Source organism: Neofelis nebulosa, chromosome X (genome assembly GCF_028018385.1).
Source record: "Neofelis nebulosa isolate mNeoNeb1 chromosome X, mNeoNeb1.pri, whole genome shotgun sequence".
In the NCBI taxonomy this organism is placed as follows: domain Eukaryota; kingdom Metazoa; phylum Chordata; class Mammalia; order Carnivora; family Felidae; genus Neofelis; species Neofelis nebulosa.
The window spans coordinates 88,315,420-88,336,209 of record NC_080800.1 but is presented as its reverse complement, the minus strand read 5'-3'; the positions used below and the strand labels follow the sequence as shown (position 1 = coordinate 88,336,209).

Here is a 20,790-nt window from a genome sequence, read left to right as displayed (position 1 = left end):
TACTGGTACTACGTTTGTGCTATGGAACTGAATCTCCTAGGAACCTGACAGCAGGAGAAAGGAGAAGAAAACAACTACAAGTGGGATCCACTCACCATGTTGAGGAACCCATGACCACCTCCCAGTAGTGGCAGCCACTGTCAATGAATATATTTCCTGCTGCCCCATAGCACCCTGTGCCACTAAACCTCTCTGGGGTATGGCTCTTCTTCAGAGAGCTTTCATCCTTCTCCATCTGCAATCCATCATTGGAGATCTTCAACTTCTTGTGAGTCATTTTGGGATCTAGTTTAAAGGGTTGGCCTAAAAAAAGTAGAAAAAAAATGCATAAGAAAATACTTAAGAATTCCATCTCCGTCCTTCAGGGCTATCACTACCAGGAGATTCTTGATATCATGCCCATTCGTGGGCCAGTGCAAGTTGGTGCTATTTGGATTATATTAAGGAAGTAGGCCTGAAGCCACCCTTTTCAATAAAATAAGAATAAGCTGCCCCCACTTCGTATGTTATCAAATTAAAAGGGTCTCATGTTCTCAAATGTGTTTTTTACTCTGCTTTATTTCAGTGGGTGATTTGGGATTTGAGTGGGTTTTAGGGGAAGGAGCATTTGAGGTGAGGCAAAGTGAGGGGAACTGATGAGGTGGCTGCTGGCAGAACAAAAAAACAAAAACAACTCAGTAATGACAATCTTTTTACCCTCTTATAATTGGGATGTAAATAACATATGATTAGGTAACTTTGTCAGAGTGACTGTTGCATCATCATCAACAATCAGAGAAAACATTTGTCATGTAGGATCACTCGCAACAGAGGATTCCTTATAACCATATGACAAAACAAGTTGCTAGGAGCCAATTGCTGGATATGGCAAGAGCTGTATTATACAACATGGGTCTGCGGCTGACACTGCTGGCGAACACAACACCCATTCCCTACTTTTTCTCTGTGACCCACTTTCACTATAGAGGCCAAAAAAGCTAAATATTCAAGCTCCTAGCCTCTCTTGCTGCTAGGGGTGGCTAACAAGGTGGAAGCAGAGGGAAACAGAAGTCAGACAAGCTTGGAGACACTTCTGCAATATGCCCGTTTTCCCAGTAAAAGGGATAGCCATCATGTGTACCAACCCCTTCCCCCTCTTCCTCTCTTAAAAGGAAATAAGACATCTGGAGGCTGAAATGGCCATACTGTGATCATGTGACAATAAGCCAGTACACAAAGGGAGAAGGAGTTTGGATCTTTCACGACATCACAGAACGAGCTGCCACACTAGTCCTGAACTGCCTACATTCCAACTTCTTGCTATGTGAGAAAGAGAAAAAAAAATACTATGTGTTAAGCTAAGTTAGTTGGATTTTCAGTCACCTGCATCCAGAAGCATTCCTAAGAGGTATGGCTTCTCTGCAGAAGGGTTCTACCAGATCATTGCAAATTAGTACCGTTTGACACAACTGTTCCCCACGCATGGGAAGGGGTGCAGAGAAAAAGTCTTGACTAACATCCTCCTCAAACACCAGCTACTACTACATATACTTTGTGTATATCTTTGTACTCACGTATCCCCCAGGGGCACCAACGGAGCCCGTGCCCAAAGCATCAACTAAAATGGTAAACTCCTCTACCCAGTGCCTCTGCTCTCTCGCACTGCTGTGGGTGCCTACTCAGGCTAAATGTACTCCCTGGCACGGAGGGGGAAATGGATCTCTCCTTTTGGGAACACCATAACATACTATTTGTTTTTAGTCGGGTAGGTTCACTGTTCCGGCTGCCTGCTTGGTTTATGGCTTTAACGATGAAGATGTAGCGTGTCCCGCTCTGAAGTCCATGCACTGTGTAGTGGTTCTGTTTAATGTTGGGCACAATCATCCAGCTATCCACTGAATTATACAGGCCTGTAAGGTGGGGAAAGACAAGGACATTAACCGGCAGGTAGTAGAGATAGGATGAGAAGCACACTGCAAATTCATCAAAAGCCTCCCCCCACCACCAAAGAAAGGTCAATTTCACTTTGTTTTCTTTTGAGTCCCAGGATACAGAGTGAGATAAATATCTTCTGTTTCGTTTCTCCCATGGAGCTAGGCTTATGCCAGGCAATTGAATGTCACCACTAGTGAAGTTTAGGTTGCTTCAATTTTCTGCCCAATAATATAGGAAAGGCCACTATACAAAAAAAAATCACTGAATCACCACTTTTATGGAGTCTCTGGATCTTTACGCCAAAGGTCCAATCCCCTGAGAGCTGAGTCTAGCCTCATATGGTGGAGCAGTCCTGTGCACAGCACAGGAACATGGAATCTCAGAGCCGAAAGGACACCTACATGCCATGTTTCTGTCCTTTTACAAATGAGAAGCTAAGATTGAGAGAAGGTGACTTGTCCAAGGCCACAGAAAGATGGTGATGGTGCTGAGAGTGTAACGCTGGTTTCTTTAACCCTAGGCCAGTGTTCTCTCCGCTACATCACAACTCATGGGGTAGACAGCAATGTTCCTTGGTCTCTGCAAGGTAGTGAAGCTTTCAGGGCTTATGGCTCATCTCACCCTCCCCATCCTCACCCTCACTTCCCAATCTAACCGGACTCTGAGGTATCATAGGGAAGCCAAGGAGATGGCATGATAACCAAAGCAAAATTGCCATCTCCCCACTTGGCACTACCCATCTTTTGCTCCTTCCTGCTTCCAATATTCATTCGAAGTTGGGTGGTCCAGGAACACATTGTTGCCTGGAACCTTCTTCCCTCCCAAGCTCAGAGATCTAGGTTTCTGCTTTCGAAACTCTTTAGACCATAAACATTGACTTAAACCAAGAAAAATGCACATAATTAAAAACATGTATTTGGCTGTTGGTAGAAGAGGGGTTGACATTCTGGTTTGTGAATTATCTAGGCTTCTCTCTTCTGTTACCTGTCTTTCAATCAGTTTATTGCTTTTTAACCACAATTCTAACAAAGCATGGACAGGAATGGGCAAGGAAAATGAACAGCGAATGTAGTCACTTCTATGCAGCCCTAGTGAAGGATTTAGTGAGGTTGAAAATGAAAAGTAATCATGAGTGGTTTGAGATATGATCATGAGGGTTTTATAATTAATTTGGTGGATGGTTGAAAAAGTCTAAAATAAAACTAGAAAAAGAAGCATGAAGGAGGGAAAACACATATGTTAGAAAAAGAATAACTGGTGAAGACGCTCAGTTATGCTCAGGAAAAGACAATAAGGATAAGGGCCAGGAATCATGTTTGAGGGCCTGGTTAGCTATGTACCAATTCACAATATGAATCATAAACTGCACACTAGACTTTAATACAAAAAGGGAAATAAATGGTCTTCCAGATATACTTCTAACAATACAAAACAAAAAACAAATGCCACAATTAAGTACTATGTAGCTATGAAAAAAGACTGAAGAGTGGGGTGCCTGGGTGGCTCAGTCAGTTAAGCTTCCAACTCAATTTCAGCTCATGTCATGATCTCACGGTTTGTAAGAACGAGCCTCACAACGGGCTCCATGATGACAGCATGGAGCCTGCTTGGGATTCTTTCTCTCCCTCTCTCTCTCTGCCCCTCCCCTGATCTAAATGAATAAATAAATAAATTAATTAAATAAGCTTAAAAAAAGAGTGAAGAAGAACTCTTTTAACTGATATGGAGTGATTTCCAGGGTTTACTGTTAACTGAAAAAAGCAAATTGCAAAAGAGCATGCATGTATAGTACAACACTTTTTTTCCAAGGAAGAAGGGCAAATAAGGGAGCATACATATATCTGCTTGTTTACAAAACACCAATAACAATAGGAAGGAAAACCCAGAAAATATTGTAGTTGGTTAGCTACAAGGGATGGGGGGAGGGCAGGGGATTAAAAAGATAGGGGTGAAAATGACACTTTTTTTTTTAATGTTTACTTTTGTGAGAGAGAGAGAGACAGACAGAGTGCAAGCAGGGGAGGGGCAGAAAGAGAGGGAGACACAGAACTCAAAGCAGGCTTCAGGCTCCGAGCTGTCAGCACAGAGCCTGACACAGGGTTTGAACTCACAAAACATGAGACTGTGAGATCATGCCCTGAGCCAAAGTCAGATGCTCAACCGACTGAGCCACCCAGGTGACCCGAGAATGACACTCCTTTGAATTCACTTTTTTCTTGTATCGGTTTCCCTTTTGGAAACACACTGCTGTTTCACAAATTCAGAAAATTAAAATTAAATCAATATGAATGGGAAGAGCAGGGACCAAAACTGAAGGCAAACTGAAGCAAATGAACCCAAATGCATTTCAAATGAAAAATAACCACACCAAAAGGATGGGGGCAGGAGGAGAACTGAAAACAAATCCTGAACTATTGTTTGTTTTTGTAGTGGCGTGGACAAAGCACTTCTGGAACTGTTAGATCTATTATGGGATTAAGCAAATGAGTACACGTGTTGATGTTGTTGGGAGCCAAGGTTCTCATTGTGGAAGTAGGAATATACAAATATCAAATGGGGGAAGGCAACAAAGAATGTGTGGAATTGGAGGCATTGGTATGAAATCATGATTTCTATATATGTGCGTGTATAAGGGCATCCATATGTGCACATATGTTAAGTACATGCGTATGTACATTATGTGTGTGCACATGCATATGTGCATGGGCATATGTGTGTATTTCTATTATCCAGATCTTATTCTATAATAACATTCTCCAATTAAAAGGAACCAAGGTTCCTTAGAGAAGTGGCTGATTTCAAGGCTGGGGCAGGATAAGGTGAATACGACCTTAGAATCTTTTGTTATGCTAAAAAGTAAAGAAGTATTCAAGAAAATTATGGCAGAATATAATAACCCAGGAATAAGCTTCAAAGTCTTACTGGCTAAACCTGGACAACCTGAGCATCCAAATAAGCAAGGGCAGTGAAGAATTATAAACCATTGAAAAGAGAATTCATGAGGCCATACTGATAAGTAGATAAATAGAGGGTGGGGCTTTGTCTTACAGTAGAATGTAGAAGGCCAACTTGTAAAACTGGGAGGGGATCCTCCTTTGGAAAATTATAATTTTGTAATCATCAGAGCAAAGACTGGACCAGGCAAGGAGTTTTGATTGGTGCTAAAACAGGAGTGGGGGTGAGATAGGTTTGATGAGGAAGCAAGACAGTTTCCTTATTTCAAAGTTATCACCACACAGATTGCTCATTAGTTGCAAAAGGAAAAGCAGTAACTACAGGATGAAGAAATCAGGCAACACCTTTGACTTGCTGAACAAAATTAGCATCACCAACGAAGGGCGAGTGGACATGATGTGCCTTGAGATGTGATGTCCTAAGGAGGACACCCGTCCCATGTGGTATTCCAGCAATGAATTCATAGTCTGAATATAAATCATGAGGAAACTTCAGAGAAACCCAAAATAAGGGATAGTATAATAAAGAAATAAAAGGACATTAAAAAAAATCTGTCAATGTCGTTAAAGACAGAGAAAGACTGACAAACTAAGTGTTCCAGATTAAAGGAGGCTACAGAGGGGTGCCTGGCTGGCTCAAATGGTGGAGTGTGTGACTAAGTCTCAGGGTTGTGAGTTTGAGCCCCACGTTGGGTGTACAGATTACTTAAAAATAAAATTTAGGGGAGCCTGGGTGGCTCAGTCAGTTAAATGTCTGACTTCGGCTCAGGTCATGGTCTCATGGTTTGTGAGTTAGAATCCTGCATCAGGCTCCGTGCTGACAGCTCAGAGCCTGGAGCCTGCTTCGGATCCTGTGTCTCCCTCTCTCTCTGCCCCTCCCCAAATCATGCTCTGTCTCTCTGTCTCAAAAATAAACTTTAAAAAAATTTTAATAAAATTAAAAAAAATAAAGGAGGCTACAGATATGACATTAAATGCAATACCTGATCCTTGACTCTAAAGGACAATATTGGGTCCTTCACATTATAAAGGATATTATTGGGTCAACTATCAAAATTGGAATATGAATAGTGGATCAGGAAAAGTACTGTATCAAATCTCTTAAAGTTGATAACTGTACTGTGGTTAGGTAAGAGTTTCCCTATTCTTACAAAACCTACACTGAAGAATTTAGGGGTAAAAGGTCATGATGTATGCAATTTACTCTCAAATGGTTCAGAAATAAATAGAGAGAGATAGGGAATGCTAGCAAATGATAAAGGAAATGAAATAACATGTTGACAAGTGGATGTTGACAAGTGGATGAATCTGGGTAAAGAGTTTACAGGCATTCTTTGTGCTACTCTTACAACTTTTCTGCAATTTCAAAACCAGTTCTACATTTTAAAAAGGTAAATATAGGATTCTCTGGGTATTACCGAGACTTGGTGAGATGGGGTTTATGACTGAATTATGGTAATGGAAATATACACCTTGTTCCAAATGGAAAGACCACAATATGGAAATCCATGAAGCCAAGTGTAAATGTGTAGTGGAGAACATTTGCATGGAAATGAAAAGGAGAGGAAATAGAAGTTTTATCTTTGTGGCAGTTTGTTACAGACTGCCTGGCCAGACAGAGTATAGCCAGTGCTTTCATAATGCAAATCATGAAACTGAAAAGGAGAAAAGATATACAGTAATGGGGAATACAGTCAGCTAAACATCTGTTTGAATTCAGCTAACAGCATCATCTGAAACATCATTGGCTTGTGACCATCCCAAATCTTAGGTGAGGTGGGGAGATAGTTAGAAATGAAGGGAGAAAGCTGAAAAAAAAATAAGGGGACTATTTCTCCAGACAAAATACTAACCAACAAGGAAGACATTTCTGGTTAAAGAAAATGTGGAGTTGGACTATTTTAAGATTCCTCATATAAATGGTATCATGTAGTATTTGTCCTTCTGTGTCTGGCTTATTTCACTTAGCACAATGCCCTCCGGGTTCATGCATGTTGTCACACATGGCAGAATCTCCTTCTTTTTTAAGGCTGAATTACATTTTATTGTATGGATATATCACATTTTCTTTATCCATTGATCTGTTGATGGACAACTTTTTTGTATGTTGACTACATGTAAATAAAGTGGTCTAAGAAAAGAGAAAATGTGGAAAAACCTCAAGGGGAAAGCATCTCTCAGAGTCCAAGTTCAATCAACAGCAGCAGAACAGGGGCAGGCCAGACCAACAGATAGGACCGAGACCTTGAATCTTCCTGAGTATGTATTCCCAGTAAAATTGTTTCATCTTATCTGCCCATTGCCAGACAAAATTTTGCTCAGGGCTCTGCACTTGTCCCTGCCCTATCCCATTTTTCTATTTATGATTGGAAGAAGACATAGAAGGCAGGCTGGGAAGGCAGAAACTGGATTTAAAAGGATTTTGGCAGGTTCGAATGTGGAGTCACAGCTAACCAGACAAAACGTAATAGGGATGTACTCAAGGTGTTGTATTTCAGTTTAGACAATCAACTGTATAGGAACAAGATTTTGAAATACCTAGAGATTTCAGCTGACTACATGCTCAGGAGTCAACACAGGCAATGTGACTACTGGAATAAAAAGGTTTGGGGTGGGGGTCATCAGCTAATGTATAAGACAAATAATCCAGCTATCCTCCGTGGTGGTCAGACCACTTCTGGAGTACTGTTTTCACTTTTTTGACAGTATGTTGTATAAAACACTCTGACAAACATGGATGTATTCCTAAAAAGGATACCATGATGGTAAAGGGTCTGAAACCAGGTCACATGAGGAGCGATTCAAAGACCTGAGGATATTTAAGCCTGGAAAAGAGAAAATTTAGAAGGGACATATATGAGAGCTATGTAAAATGGTCTGAAGAACTGTCATGTGAGAGATGGATTAGGTTTACTAGTGAGGCATAAAAGGGCAAGACTAGGACAAATTGGTAGCTGTGGGTTTAATTCAAGAAAACATTAAGATTAAAGTCTGACAGGCTTGGGTTCAAATCTTGACTCCATCAGTTTGTAGCTCTGTGACCTTGGGCAACTCATTTATCTTGAACCTCAGCTTCTTCATCTACAAAACAGAATTAATATCAACTCTTTCATATGGCTAAGGAAGAACTCATGAGGACTAAGTGGGAGTGTTTGTAAATGACAAAGCATAATGCACCTACACATTATCATTGTCATTATTAGTTACTAAGTGGGAGAGTTGGGCCTTTTCTAGGGACGCACTGACAATTATTCATAGCTGCACAACAACTGAATGAGTTATTTTGTTAGAAGTGAGCTACTCATCACCGGAAATGTTCGAGTAGAGACAGGATAATCATCTACTGGGTGACTGGTAAAATGGAAGATTAGATTAAATGACATCTAAGTTTCCTTCCAATTCTAAGGTGCTATGATCCTATTGTTATTAAGAATTATCCGTTAAGCTCTTCTTCATGGAGGACGATATATCTTTGAAAATAGGGAGGACAGCCTTTGGATCTTTGTCACTTCTTGGACTTATTTCTCAACTCCCAGGAGACCACCACTCTCCCCATCTCAGGAAGGAGGAGCACAGTTGCTGTCTGTAAGCCATTCCAGAGCAGTAGAGACAAGTGCAGAAAAGCATGTCAGGGAGGCCTTAGAGTTTGTGACTCCACCACCTGGAAAAAATACCTAGGAATACAGCTACCCAGGCCAAGTGGCTGAGGTTGGAGCTGCACGAGGCAAGTGTTTTTAGAAATTTGACCCCCAATGTGTTCTCATCTCCCCACCCCAGCATGTGCCCCAGAATTGTCACACAACCAAAAAGGGAAGCCTATTGGGAGGGTTTCATTGGAAAAACTCCTCTCCCTGTGAAGTCAGACACAGAAGCACAAGCACAGAGGTCAAAGGAAATACTAATTTGCAGCTGTGTGGATGCAACCTTAGGGTGGGAATCCGCTCCAGCCTGGAATCCAGTTTTAATTCTGCTTTCCAGTTCTCCCCAGCACATGGAGGGGAACTTGCAGCTGGCCCCCTCCAGTCTGGCAATCCATGCGTCAGGTTTCTACTCTGCCGTGTCTTGCTCCAATTCATCAGGAGGAGAAACCATAGAATGGGAGCCCAATGACTGCTTTTTGACCATCTTTCATCTTGTGGCCTGCTGACACATTTTTGTATTTGGTGTAATTCTTGGAGGAAAGGGACAAGGGGTACAGTGACAGAGGCAGGAGGCTTGTTGCTATAGTCGCATACAAATAGGTGCGTTAAAGGAAGTAGTAGTCTTTGAACATAGCATATTTTACCATGATAATGAAGTGGAAGAAGAGTCAAGGAAAGAGATGTTCACACACAGAGGATCAGCAATGATGGTGGCTTAGCTACCCAGGAATGAATTCTGAGCTGTGTTCTGACTCGGGGAGAGTGGAGTGACATGGAGTAACTGAGGAAAGGCTTAAGGATTACATAAACAAATGGGAGTGGCCCCAGTGACTGCCCAGCAAGGAAATACACAACTTGCTTGTCACCCATCAATAAGGTCTTTGCAATGCACTGGGGGAGTTTGCACTGTCTACGAAACACTGTGCTAAACAACCTAACATGTCTTACAAACACTTGCCTCGTGGCGCCCCGGCCAATCTTGAGCAGCTTACTGCTTCCTTACATTTCCTTATCTCTGGCCACAGGCCCCAACTACACCATGACTTACTGATGAAGTTAGCCTGGCCAGTGAATATGGTGTACTGAAGCTCATAGGAGCTGATGCTGAACTCATCATCCGAGATCCAGTGGACTGTAATGGTGTCATGGGAGGCAGTACAGAGTTCCTCTCGGATAGATGGTGGGTTTGGGGCTGTAAGGAAAGGTGGAAAAGAAGGTAAAGGAAAGCACACTCTCCGTTCTGCAAGTTTAACAATTGTTACCCTCACTGCCCAACTCTACACCTCATAGAGAGGAGACTGTCTTAATAAGAAGCTTTAGATAGCATATCCTGAACAACCTGAAGCCAAGTGGTAAGACTTCAAATTTCCCCAAACCACTTTTGCTTCAGTGACAGAGACATTTTAGGCAAAGATATAAGCCTAAGGTATTGAACTGATTGCCCGGATGTCTACTCTGCCTGTACCAACACATATGTAGATATTAGAGCAAAGTGGTCAAATGGTTTTCTTACTGCATGACCTTTGGCCTATTGCTTTTTATTTTCAAATAAGTTTTATTATAGACTGTTGGCAGTATAGCCAAGTGCAAATTAATATGAGTTGCTTCATCTGTAAAATAAGGGATGATAATTACCTCATAGATTGGTTGTACATATTTATAATATAAAATTAATATACAGTGTCTGGCATAAAGGAGATGTTCAGTAAATGACAGTTACTTTAATATATTAGCCAAAATAATGACAAATGCAAGGCTATTTTATGTGTATATTTTTTTCATGAAATGGTCATTCGTTAATCCTGAAGGTATCCAACATTTTTCATAGGCTGGATGCACCCCTCATTTCCTAGAATTGTGTGCAAGCCAGATATTTCTTACATTTTTCTTCCTAATCTGCTAGTTTCTAAATTTCCTTAAAACCATTTGAATGGTACCTATCGCTATGCAGGAGATTCTTTAATATTCCATAATTGCCACTTGAGTTCTAACTCCCTCAATAACAAGCAACAATATATTACTGATAGGCTCGTAAGGAGAAATCCATCAGCAACGTCTTGTTTTTTCTTTACCTCTAAGTATAATGGTATACCCATCTGCCCCCAGAAATATTTCACACATCATCTCCTTTTCTGTTACGTGAACTAAAGTTTATTCTATCTAAAAAGATACATGAATTGTCCTAAAGTTTATAAAAGCATTGTCATTATAAATATTGCTCTTTTCTGATTATCTTAAAGTAAGAGAACACCAAAAGAAAGGCATTTAAACAGGAACGAAACCACAGTATTTTCACACCTGTTAAATAATCTAGCCCCTCCAGCAGTTTCTTTTCTCTGGAAAAATCTAAAGCAAAGTTTTCAAAGGCATCGTTAAAATTGATGTCTGGAATCAGAACTTGAGAAGATGCTGTTGCCATAGCGACCCTGGAAAAGAGAAAAGTACATCAATATACATCAAAATAGGTGTGCAACCTTTATCCAATGTTTGATTTCTGGTTGAACAAGAAGAAAATAAAGGACTAGTAGGGCTTGATTCATTAAGTGAAAAATATCGTATCTATGCTTTTCCAGTGGGAACCATTTACATTTTAATCATCAGGAACCAATTAAGGGTTATACCATATTTATTCACATATGTTCACCCCTCAAACACACTCCCCCATCCTGTCTTAATTTTGAGAAGTAAATACAGGATTTTTCCCCCTCTGCATCATTTTCTATCTGGCAGGCAGCATCAAAACTAGACCTCTGAAGGCTTGGTAAGAGTAGTTTGAGAGATTTTTTTTTTCCTCCCCCTCTATTTTTTTATTTTTTTATGCTAATCAACAAGCCAGCATGCTGGGGCTGAATTACAGCCTTCACTTAAATACTGTACATTATTTGATCTTTTATAACATCTATGTTTAATTTTATTATTATTTATTATTATTATATAATGCTATGCTAGCTTTAACTCCCCAGCTAGTTTGATGCATCTCAAGAGCAGGTATTTTGTACCTCTTATATCTTCCACAGTTCATAACAGAGTATTGGACACATAGCAAATAAATAATTGTTGAGCGAATAGTGGAATGACTAACAGCAACACAGCTTCTAACATTTATTGAGCATTTAGTAGGTAGAAGAGACCATGCATGTACTTTACATACATTGGTTAATTTACTTCTTACTATAATCCTGTGTAGTAAATGTTATTTCCATTTTGTACATGAAAAGGACATGTAGTTTAAGTAAGAAATGACACATAGAAAGGTTAAGTAACTTGCCCAAGGTCACACAACCAGGAAAAGTCAGGAAAAATGAAATATAACTTAATCCATGTTCATCAGATTCTAAACTCTATACCCTGAACCAATTTAGACCATTTTTTTTTTAAATTAAGGTAAATTTTTATGTGCTTCAGCAATTCTTAACCATGATTACACATCAGAATTATCTTGGGGGAGTTTTGACCAAAACATACATGTTGAGGCTCTGTGACAGACCTTCTGAATTGGAGCCAATGAAGATTCTTGAGCATGCAAATGACACAATGGAAAGAAACATGAACTTGGCAACAATACGCAGGTAGAATGAAGGGAAGAGGCACTGGATGTAAAAAGACCAGAGAGGAAACTTTTATGATGAATTAGTTGTAAGGGGTTGAGGAGTTAAACAAATATATATCCTCATGCATGTGTACCTTGCTATACTTCTGCCAACAATAGCTCTTGGTTGTTTGCGAAATAGATGTTTTAGGAATAAACTGCAGGCCAGCATAAACAAATGAAAGGCTAACCCAGTATAATCTTAAAGTCTCACTCTTTAGGCTATTCTTCCAGAATTTGATGAGTAAGAAGAAAACAACCTCTTTAAGGCAAGAGTTAAGGTAGAAAATTGGCTCATGAAATTTATTCCTGACCTCCCCAATCTTCTTTCTTCCATCCATCCATCCATCCATCCATCCATCCATCCATGCAATACTTACTGAGCACAACTAATGTTCCAGGCACTGTGCTAGGCACTGGAGATACAAAGCTGTGGTCCTTGCCTTCACAAAGTTCAAAGTTCATGGAGGAGAAAGACATTAAATAGGCAATAGAAGTGCTGCTACAAAGGGAGTGTAACATACACAAGATCCACCTGACAAGGACTTGGGCACTAAGGGAACTGTCCCCAGAGGAAGTTTATGGTAAGCAATGACCTACGATGAGTAGGAGTTAGGTAAGCAAGACTACATGGATGTGTGTGTGTTCTCTCTTGCCCGAAGGCTGGAGAATTAGCAAAGTCACGCAGAGCCTTGTAGGTCATGTTACAAACTTTACACTTTACCCGGAGAGCAATGTGGGCCACTGAAGCCTTTTTAGGCAGAGTGATGCTCAAATGTATGTTTCAGGTAGAGTACTCTGGCTGCAGTAATGGACTGGAAGGGGTCAAAATTGGAGGCAGAGCAGATTTTAAGGTGATCAGAAAGGAAAGTAGTGACAAGAGTATAGACAAATAAAACAGAAAATCAATTCATACAACATGAAAATAAGTAGCCAACAAATATATTTAAGAGCCCAACTACTTGAGGAATCAAATAAATGTAAGATAAAATGAGATAGCATTTAAGATTATAACTAATGACAATATAGGAGCTTTTTATGCCTATATTAGGTAATGCCTCCATATTTTACCAGGACTGAAATTGACAACAAATTTTGAAGATCAATTTAGCATTAAATACCCAAATAGTTTAAAATGCAAATATTCTCTGACACCACAGTTTTACTTCATAAAGTTTTTACTAAGGAAATAATTGAGGTGTATGCAAAGATACAACTGTTTAAGGGCACGCAATACACTATATGTAACCTAATTGTCTAACCATGGGGACTGAACTAAGTAATGTGTTACACATCAAAAGATGAAATACTATGAGGTCACTGAAAATCAGGTTATATGATACTATCCAATGACAAGGGGACACCTGGCTGCCTCAGTTGAGCGTCTGACTTCGGCTCAGGTCACGATCTCACAGTTTGTGAGTTTGAGCCTGGCATCGGGCTTCACGCTGATGGTGCAGAGCCTGCTTGGGATTCTCTCTCTCCCTCTCTCTCTGCCCTTTCCCTCACTTGCATGCTCTCTCTCAAAATAAATGAATAAATAAATAAATAAGAAAATAAATCAATCCAATGACAGGGACAAGTTCATGATATATTGTTAAGTTTCAAATGTAGGGTATAATGAAGTATATACAACATGACCTTATGTTTGTGAAATAGATATTAAATATAAATATTGGGATACTATACTCCCAAATATTAACAGTGGCTGGAAGGGTGAGTAAAAATGGCATTGGGGTATATGTAAGTGTGTGTCTGTTTGTGTTTCTATGTTTAATACTTTAAGCAAAACAACATTACCTGTCTCTCAAGGCTCTGACCTCCATTAAGGACAATATAATAAGTGTCATTTGTAAGGGAGAAGGAATACTCTCCCAGCTAAAATTTGACTTTAACTGAAATCTTGGTCCTTAATATATTACAATTATTATTGGTGAGGAAGAATTTCAGACCCTATGAGAAACCATCGATGAAGATATTTAGGCTGGGCAGATAATTCTCAAGAGAGAAGAGAATGGCCTAAAACAAGAATCATAAAGAACACTAGCATTAAAGGAATAGGTCAAAGGAGATCTGCTCACAAAGGCAAAAGAAACCACATAGGTAGGGAGGAAACCAGGAGTATTTATGGAAGCTAAGGGCAGAGAAATTTAAGTAAAAATCATCAGTAGGGACAAGTGCTACTGCGTGATTAAGTAAGATGAAACAGTATGGGAAGACAAAGGAATGTCTATTATATTTAGCAGCAAGGTATTCATTTGGTGACCTGGAAAAGAACACTTACAATAGTGTGGTAATGGCCGAAGATATTTCGGAGAATTGAAGGGTGAGCGAGGATGATTAAATACAGTGGTTTAAATTTATGTTCATCTCGGCTCTCATGAAATACCACTGAGATGACAGTCAAAGAATAAAATGTCATAAACCCACAAAAACAACAAGAATGGAAAAAGACATGCCAGCAAGTAAAAGACTGTCAACAAATGTTGGGAAGCTAGAAAAGGATGGATGAGTGGTACCCAACAACAGACCAGAGAAAGCTGGGTCAGGAAGCCAACAACAGCAAGCTGATGTTGTGCCACAGACAGTTGGAAGTTTGTATGAAGATCAGCTAGACCCTGGATCCACTGAATCAGAGACTACTCCTCCCTCATCCTGGCAGGAAATGTGAGGTTTACTTTCCGCTGTACTAAAAGCAGTCTTAAAACCCCTAGCAACCTTTCCCTGCTTGGCTCCTAGAATGGTAGCAGCCAGGCTTAGTTAGGCCCCTCCCTCATCTCCCACCAGAAGCAGGAGATTGGTGGATTACTTCCAGGGAAAACTGACCCACTGAAGACAAAACACCTACAGACCTAACACTTGGGTCCCCTCAGTCAAAATCTGGCATGCCACCTTATTATTCTAGAGTGAAATTCACCAAGCAACAGACTGTTCCCATCCCCTCGGATCTTCTAATCATCTTCTAGTGCTTAAATTCAACCAGGAAGGCAAAAGATTATCAGACATTTAGGGAAAGTCAGAAAGTGAAACAAACTAATAGAGAAAAGGCACTTGGAGGACCCAAAACAATGCAGAATTTAGAAGAAGCTTTTTAAATGTTCACTCATATCTCCAGGAAGATAAACAAGAAACTTGCAACACAAAGCAAGGACAGAATGCAAAAAAAAAAAAAAAAAGAAAGAAAAGGAAACAAGATGAAGAAAGAGCACTTATAAATGAAAATAGGAAGGCTGAAATTAAAATTTTATTTTTTTTATGTTTATTTTTGGGAGAGAGAGAGACAGAGAGAGAGAGACAAAGCATGAGCAGGGGAGGGGCAGAGACAGAGACACAGAATCCAAACCAAGCTCCAGGCTCTGAGCTGTCTACACAGAGCCCGACATGGGGCTCAAACAGCAACCTCAAGATCATGACCTGAGCCAAAGTCGGATGCTTAACTGACTGAGCCACCCAGGCACCCCTGAAATTAAAATTTTAATAGAAGAATTGGATGAAAAATTAAGGAAACATCTTAGATAATAGAACAAGAAGACAATGTTGTAAAAAATAGTAAAGAAAAGGGGCACCTGGGTGGCACAGTCGGTTAAGTGTCTGACTTTGGCTCAGGTCAAGGTCTCACAGTTTATGCATTCAAGCCCCACATCAGGCTCTGCGCTGATAGCTTGGAGCCTGGAGCCTGCTTCAAATTCTGTGTCTCCCACTCTCTCTGCCCCTCCCCAACTTATGCATGTGCGCTCTCTCTCACTCTCTCTCTCGCTCTCTCTCTCGCTCTCTCTCTCAAATAAATAAACATTTTTTTAAAAATAGAAAAGATTTTAAAACAGAAAATCTAGAGTGTCCAACACCTGACTAATTAGAGTCCCAGAAACAGAGAAGAGAGAAAATAAATGGGAGGAAATTATTAGTAATGTAAGAAAATCTCCCAGAATGAAAAGTCACTAGTCTTCAGATTGGAAAGAGTACTTCATGTCCAACAAAAGTGATGGATAAAAGACCAACACCAAGGCATATCCTGGAGAAATTTCAGAAAAACTGGGTTAAAGATAAGACCTTAAAAGCTTCAGATTTTAAAATATAAATCATATTTAAAGGTCAGGAATCAAAATAGCAGTGAACTTCTCAACCCAACACTGGAAATTAGGATACAACAGAGCTATGGCTTCAAAATTATAAGGGAAACTTATTTCCAGCCTATAAAGTGTGATAATAAATTTTAAATATTTTTGAAACAAGAAGTTCTCAAAAATTTACATCCCATGTACTCTTTCTTAGAAAACTATGGGAAAAAAATTGTTCCAACAATATCAAGAGGGTAAAATGGTACATGAAGGGGAAATCCAGAAGAGCTTAATGGAATCCCTAGTTAAGAACACTGAGGGGTGCCTGTGTGGCTCTGCCGGTTAAGTGTCCAACTTTGGCTTAGGTCATGATCTCATGGTTCACTGGTTCAAGCCCCGTGTTGGGCTCTCTGCTGACAGCTCAGAGCCTACAGCCTGCTTTGGATTGTGTGTGTGCCTGTCTCTCTCTTTCTCTGTCTCTCTCTCTTGAAAATAAATGTTAAAAAAATTAAAAAAAAAAAAGAACACAGAGAGTTCGGGAGACTAAGTTAGCTGGAGTTTACAGGGCAGAGTACCAGAGAGGAGAATACTGCACAGAGAGAATTCTGGAGACCTTCTGAAGGTTCCCCTTTAAGTATTCGACAAAATACTAATTGACACATGCACATGAGGAAACTGCCCAAGGCCAAGGAAACAGCACCAAAAAAAAAAAAAAAAAAAAAAAAAAAAGATGAAAGGGAACAATCCCTGGTGCTTACAACAGGCCAGGAATGGTGTCTGTTCCCAACAGCCAGGCTGGAAAATCTCATGATGCATGGTGCACTCGTCAGAGTACTCAGAAACATCTTGCCTCACTAGTGTGGAAAAATTCCCCTTAGACTAAACACTGCTCTGATTCCAATGAACAAATCTTTAAAGCAAGACCCAAGGGATCAAGCTATTTTCAAGTGACTTAACTGTGTCCTAGAACAAATCTTAAGAACATTTATAGAGGGGCGCCTGGGTGGCTCGGTCGGTAAAGCATCCGACTTTGGCTCAGGTCATGATCTCACAGTTCGTAGGTTTGAGCCCCGCATTGGGCTCTGTGCTGACAGTTCAGAGCCTGGAGCCTCTTTCGGATTCTGTGTCTCCCTGTCTCTGCCCCTCCCCTGCTCACTCTCTGTCTCTGTCTCTCTCAAAAATAAATAAACATTAAAAGATTTTTAAAAATTAAAAAAGAATATTTATAGAAGTATAATATATGGCACCTAATAAAATTCATAATGTCTGACATCCAGTCAAAAATTATCAGATAGGAAAAGAAGGAAGAAAATACAACCCATAATAAGGAGACAAAGCAATCAATTGAAACTGACCTAGACCTGACACAGATGTTAGAACTAGATATTGTAACAGTTATGATAACTGTATTCCATGTTTTGTCCATGTTTTGATTTTAATGATTTTGATTTAATGATTTTGAGTACAGCTGATACAAAACATTACATTAGTCTGAGGTATACAACATAGTGATTTGACAAGTCTATACGTTATGCTGTGCTCACCACAAGTGTCGCTACCATCTGTCACCATTCAACCCTATTACAATATCTTTGACTTATATGCCCTATACTGTGCCTTTTATTCTCATGACTCATTTATTCCATAACTGGAAGCCTGTATCTCCCATTTCCCCTCACTCATTTTGTCCATCTCCCACCCACTTTCCCTTGGCAACCATCAGTTTGTTCTCCATATTTATAGGTTTCATTCTGCTTTTTGTTTGTTTATTCATTTGCTTTGTTTTTTTTAGATTCCATATATGAGTGAAATCACATGGTATTTGTCTTTCTCAGTCTGAATTATTTCACTTAGCATTAAACCCTCGAGGTCCATCCATGTTGTCACAAATGGCAAGATCTCATCCTTTCTATGGCTGTGTAATATTCTATCGTGTGTGTGTGTGTGTGTGTGTGTGTGTACCACATCTTCATCCGTTCATCTATCAATGGACAGTCAGGTTGCTTCTATAGCTTGGCTATTGTAAATAATGCAATAAACATAGGGGTGCATATATCTTTTTGAATTAGTGTTGTTCCATATGTTCAAAAGCTAGAGGAAAGGCTGAATATGTTAAGTAGAGATATGGATGATAAAGACCCAAACCGAACTTCTGCAGATGAAAACAATAATATCTGAGATGAAAAATACACTAGAGAGATAAATTGCAGATTAGGCATTACAGAAGAAAAGGTTAGTGAATTCCAAGACATATCATTAGAAATAAATGAAATACACAGAGAAAAAAATGGCTAAAATATGAACAACACATCAGTGAGCTGATAACTACTTCAAGCAGCCTAATATACATGTAATTGGAATCTGCATAAGAGAAGAAGGCAGCATAAAAAAATACTTGAAGAAATGATGGCTGAAAAATTTCCAGATTTGTAAAACTCAATTGTTAATGTCTAAATTTGAAGAAAATAGCAATATAACGATGCTATTTAGAAATGTAAAGGTAATGCCAACAGAAATACCTAATGGAAGGGCGCCTAGGTGGCTCAGTTGGTTAAGCATCTGACTCTTGATTTTGGCTCACGTCATGATCTCATTGTTCATGAGATCGAGCCCCACATCAAGCTCTGACCTAGCAGCACCAAGGCTGCTTGGGATTCTCTTTCTCCCTCACTCTCTGCTCCTCCCCTGCTTGCTCTCTCTCTCTTTCTCTCAAAATAAATAAACTTTAAAAAAAAGAAATACCTAATAGAGTTGAAATTGCTTGGCTTTGTTGGAAAAGTGTAGACTTCCTGGGTTTTAATCCTGCCTCTATCCCTTACTAGCTGGGTGATTTTAGGCAAGTCACATAACCTCTCTGAGCCTCATTCTCTCACTCCTAAAATGTGTATAATAATAGTGTTTATCTCATGAGGTTTTTATAAGGATTAGATGAGTTAATACTTATAAGGCCTTAGAATAATGCCCAACACAAGTAAATGTTCAATATTGTTATTATTGGAGAGCAGAAATTGGGAGTGAGGAGAAGATTGTTATTTTTTTGCAATATGAATGTTAATAATATTTGACTTTTTAACTATGTGCAAGTATTACTTGAATATAAATAACTTTTAAATGTTTAAGAAGAGGGATGCCTGGATGGCTCAGTTGGTTAAGTGTCCGACTTTGGCTCAGGTCATGATCTCGCGGCTCATGGGTTTGAGCCCCGCGTTGGGCTCTGTGCTGACAGATTGGAGCCTGGAGCCTGCTTCGGATTCTGTGTCTCCCTGTCTATCTTCCCCTTCCCTGATCACACTCTCTCTCTCTCCTAAAAATAAATAAACATTAAAAAGTAAATAAGTACATAAATAAATGTTTAAGAAGCATAAATCAGAGGTGAGGAAATGGAAAGACCTTCAAGAATTTTGCCATAAAGGGGGCACCTGGGTGGCTCAGTCGGTTGAGTGTCCAGCCTTGGCTCGGGTCATGATCTCACAGTTTGTGAGTTTGAGCCCCACATCAGGCTCATTGATATCAGTGCAGAGCCCACTTCATATCCTCTGTCCTTCCCTCTCTCTGCCCCTCCCTGTCTTGTGTACCTGATGTCCCTCTCTCTCTCTCTCTCTCTCTCTCTCTCTCTCTCTGTCTGTCTCTCTCTCTCTCCCGCTCTCTCTCAAAAATAAACATTAAAAAAGGAGTTTGCCATGAGGGAAAGAGAGAGATAAGGCAACGGCTAGAGTAGGTAGGAGGTAGAGGAATGTTTTAGATAGGAGAGACATGAATGGATTTTTAAAAGTCCATGTGAAGTCAACTACAGAAAGGTAGAAATTGAAACTATGGTAAAAAGGAAGCATGTGGCACAAAGCACATGTCTTCTATTATAATCAAAAGGGATGGGGAACTCATGGATGTGGATGTAGATATGCCCCCCAGCTTGGCTTGAGAAGCTGAGGAATTTGTCATTTCTTACCTACCACTCTCTCTATAAAAATAGGATGTAAAGTCATCTGCTGAGCATGAGCAGGAAGGTGGCAGGGTCAGAACTTTGAGTTGAACACAGAAAATTTGAAATGGCCATTATGGAGACAAAGCAGAAAGAAAGCTGACCAAAGCAACACGGAAGGATTTCAGGTCAGTACCGAGGGCCCAGGGGAGATTAGAAGCCATAAATTTGAGATGCAGCAGTACCAACCTCTTTGATTATTGAGTTTTCTCCCCCAGGGTTCCGCAACTCAAACATAGGCATGGAAAAGGTGAGAAGAGCTGGGCTGCTTCATGGTTGGGTGTCTTACCAGGTTGGTGGGATAAAAAGACAGTGGGGCAAGGGAACTGGGTACACAGAAAAGAGAGTAAATAGCTGAAATGAGAAATCATAGACCCTAAATAGGCCAAAGAAAGAAGTGAAGACAATAGGTAGCTGGTAGATAGGAGTCAGGCCTTAGAGGTCCCAATGAAGTTGAAGAATGGATGTACTGGAAGAAAAACAAACAACCATAAGTACAGAGGTTGTAGTTAGAAGGTGGGATCTTTTAGTTTATTCTGAGTGATGGTGAGGTTCAACATGTGAGCCATGGAAGTAGGTGGATGAAGGGGAGCAGAGGTGAGGGTCACTGGAGGATGGGATGGCAAGGAGCCAGGAGATTAGATGGCTAGAGTAT

At 40.0% G+C, this 20,790-nt stretch overlaps 1 protein-coding gene across 5 annotated transcripts in view; it reads right to left on the bottom strand.

Moving 5' to 3' along the window:
- MID2 (midline 2) overlaps positions 1-20,790 on the bottom strand; it is a 102,624-nt gene that overhangs the window by 5,371 nt on the left and 76,463 nt on the right. For 4 of the 5 annotated variants that reach the window (XM_058714603.1, XM_058714605.1, XM_058714600.1 and 1 more), the window contains exons 6-9: positions 10,808-10,935; positions 9,468-9,701; positions 1,728-1,889; positions 96-303 (exon numbers count right to left, since the gene is read on the bottom strand). In XM_058714603.1, coding sequence (XP_058570586.1) covers positions 96-303; positions 1,728-1,889; positions 9,468-9,701; positions 10,808-10,935 — 732 coding nt within the window. The remainder of the gene's footprint in view (positions 1-95; positions 304-1,727; positions 1,890-9,467; positions 9,702-10,807; positions 10,936-20,790) is intronic. The other variant, XM_058714602.1, reaches the window with a different exon arrangement.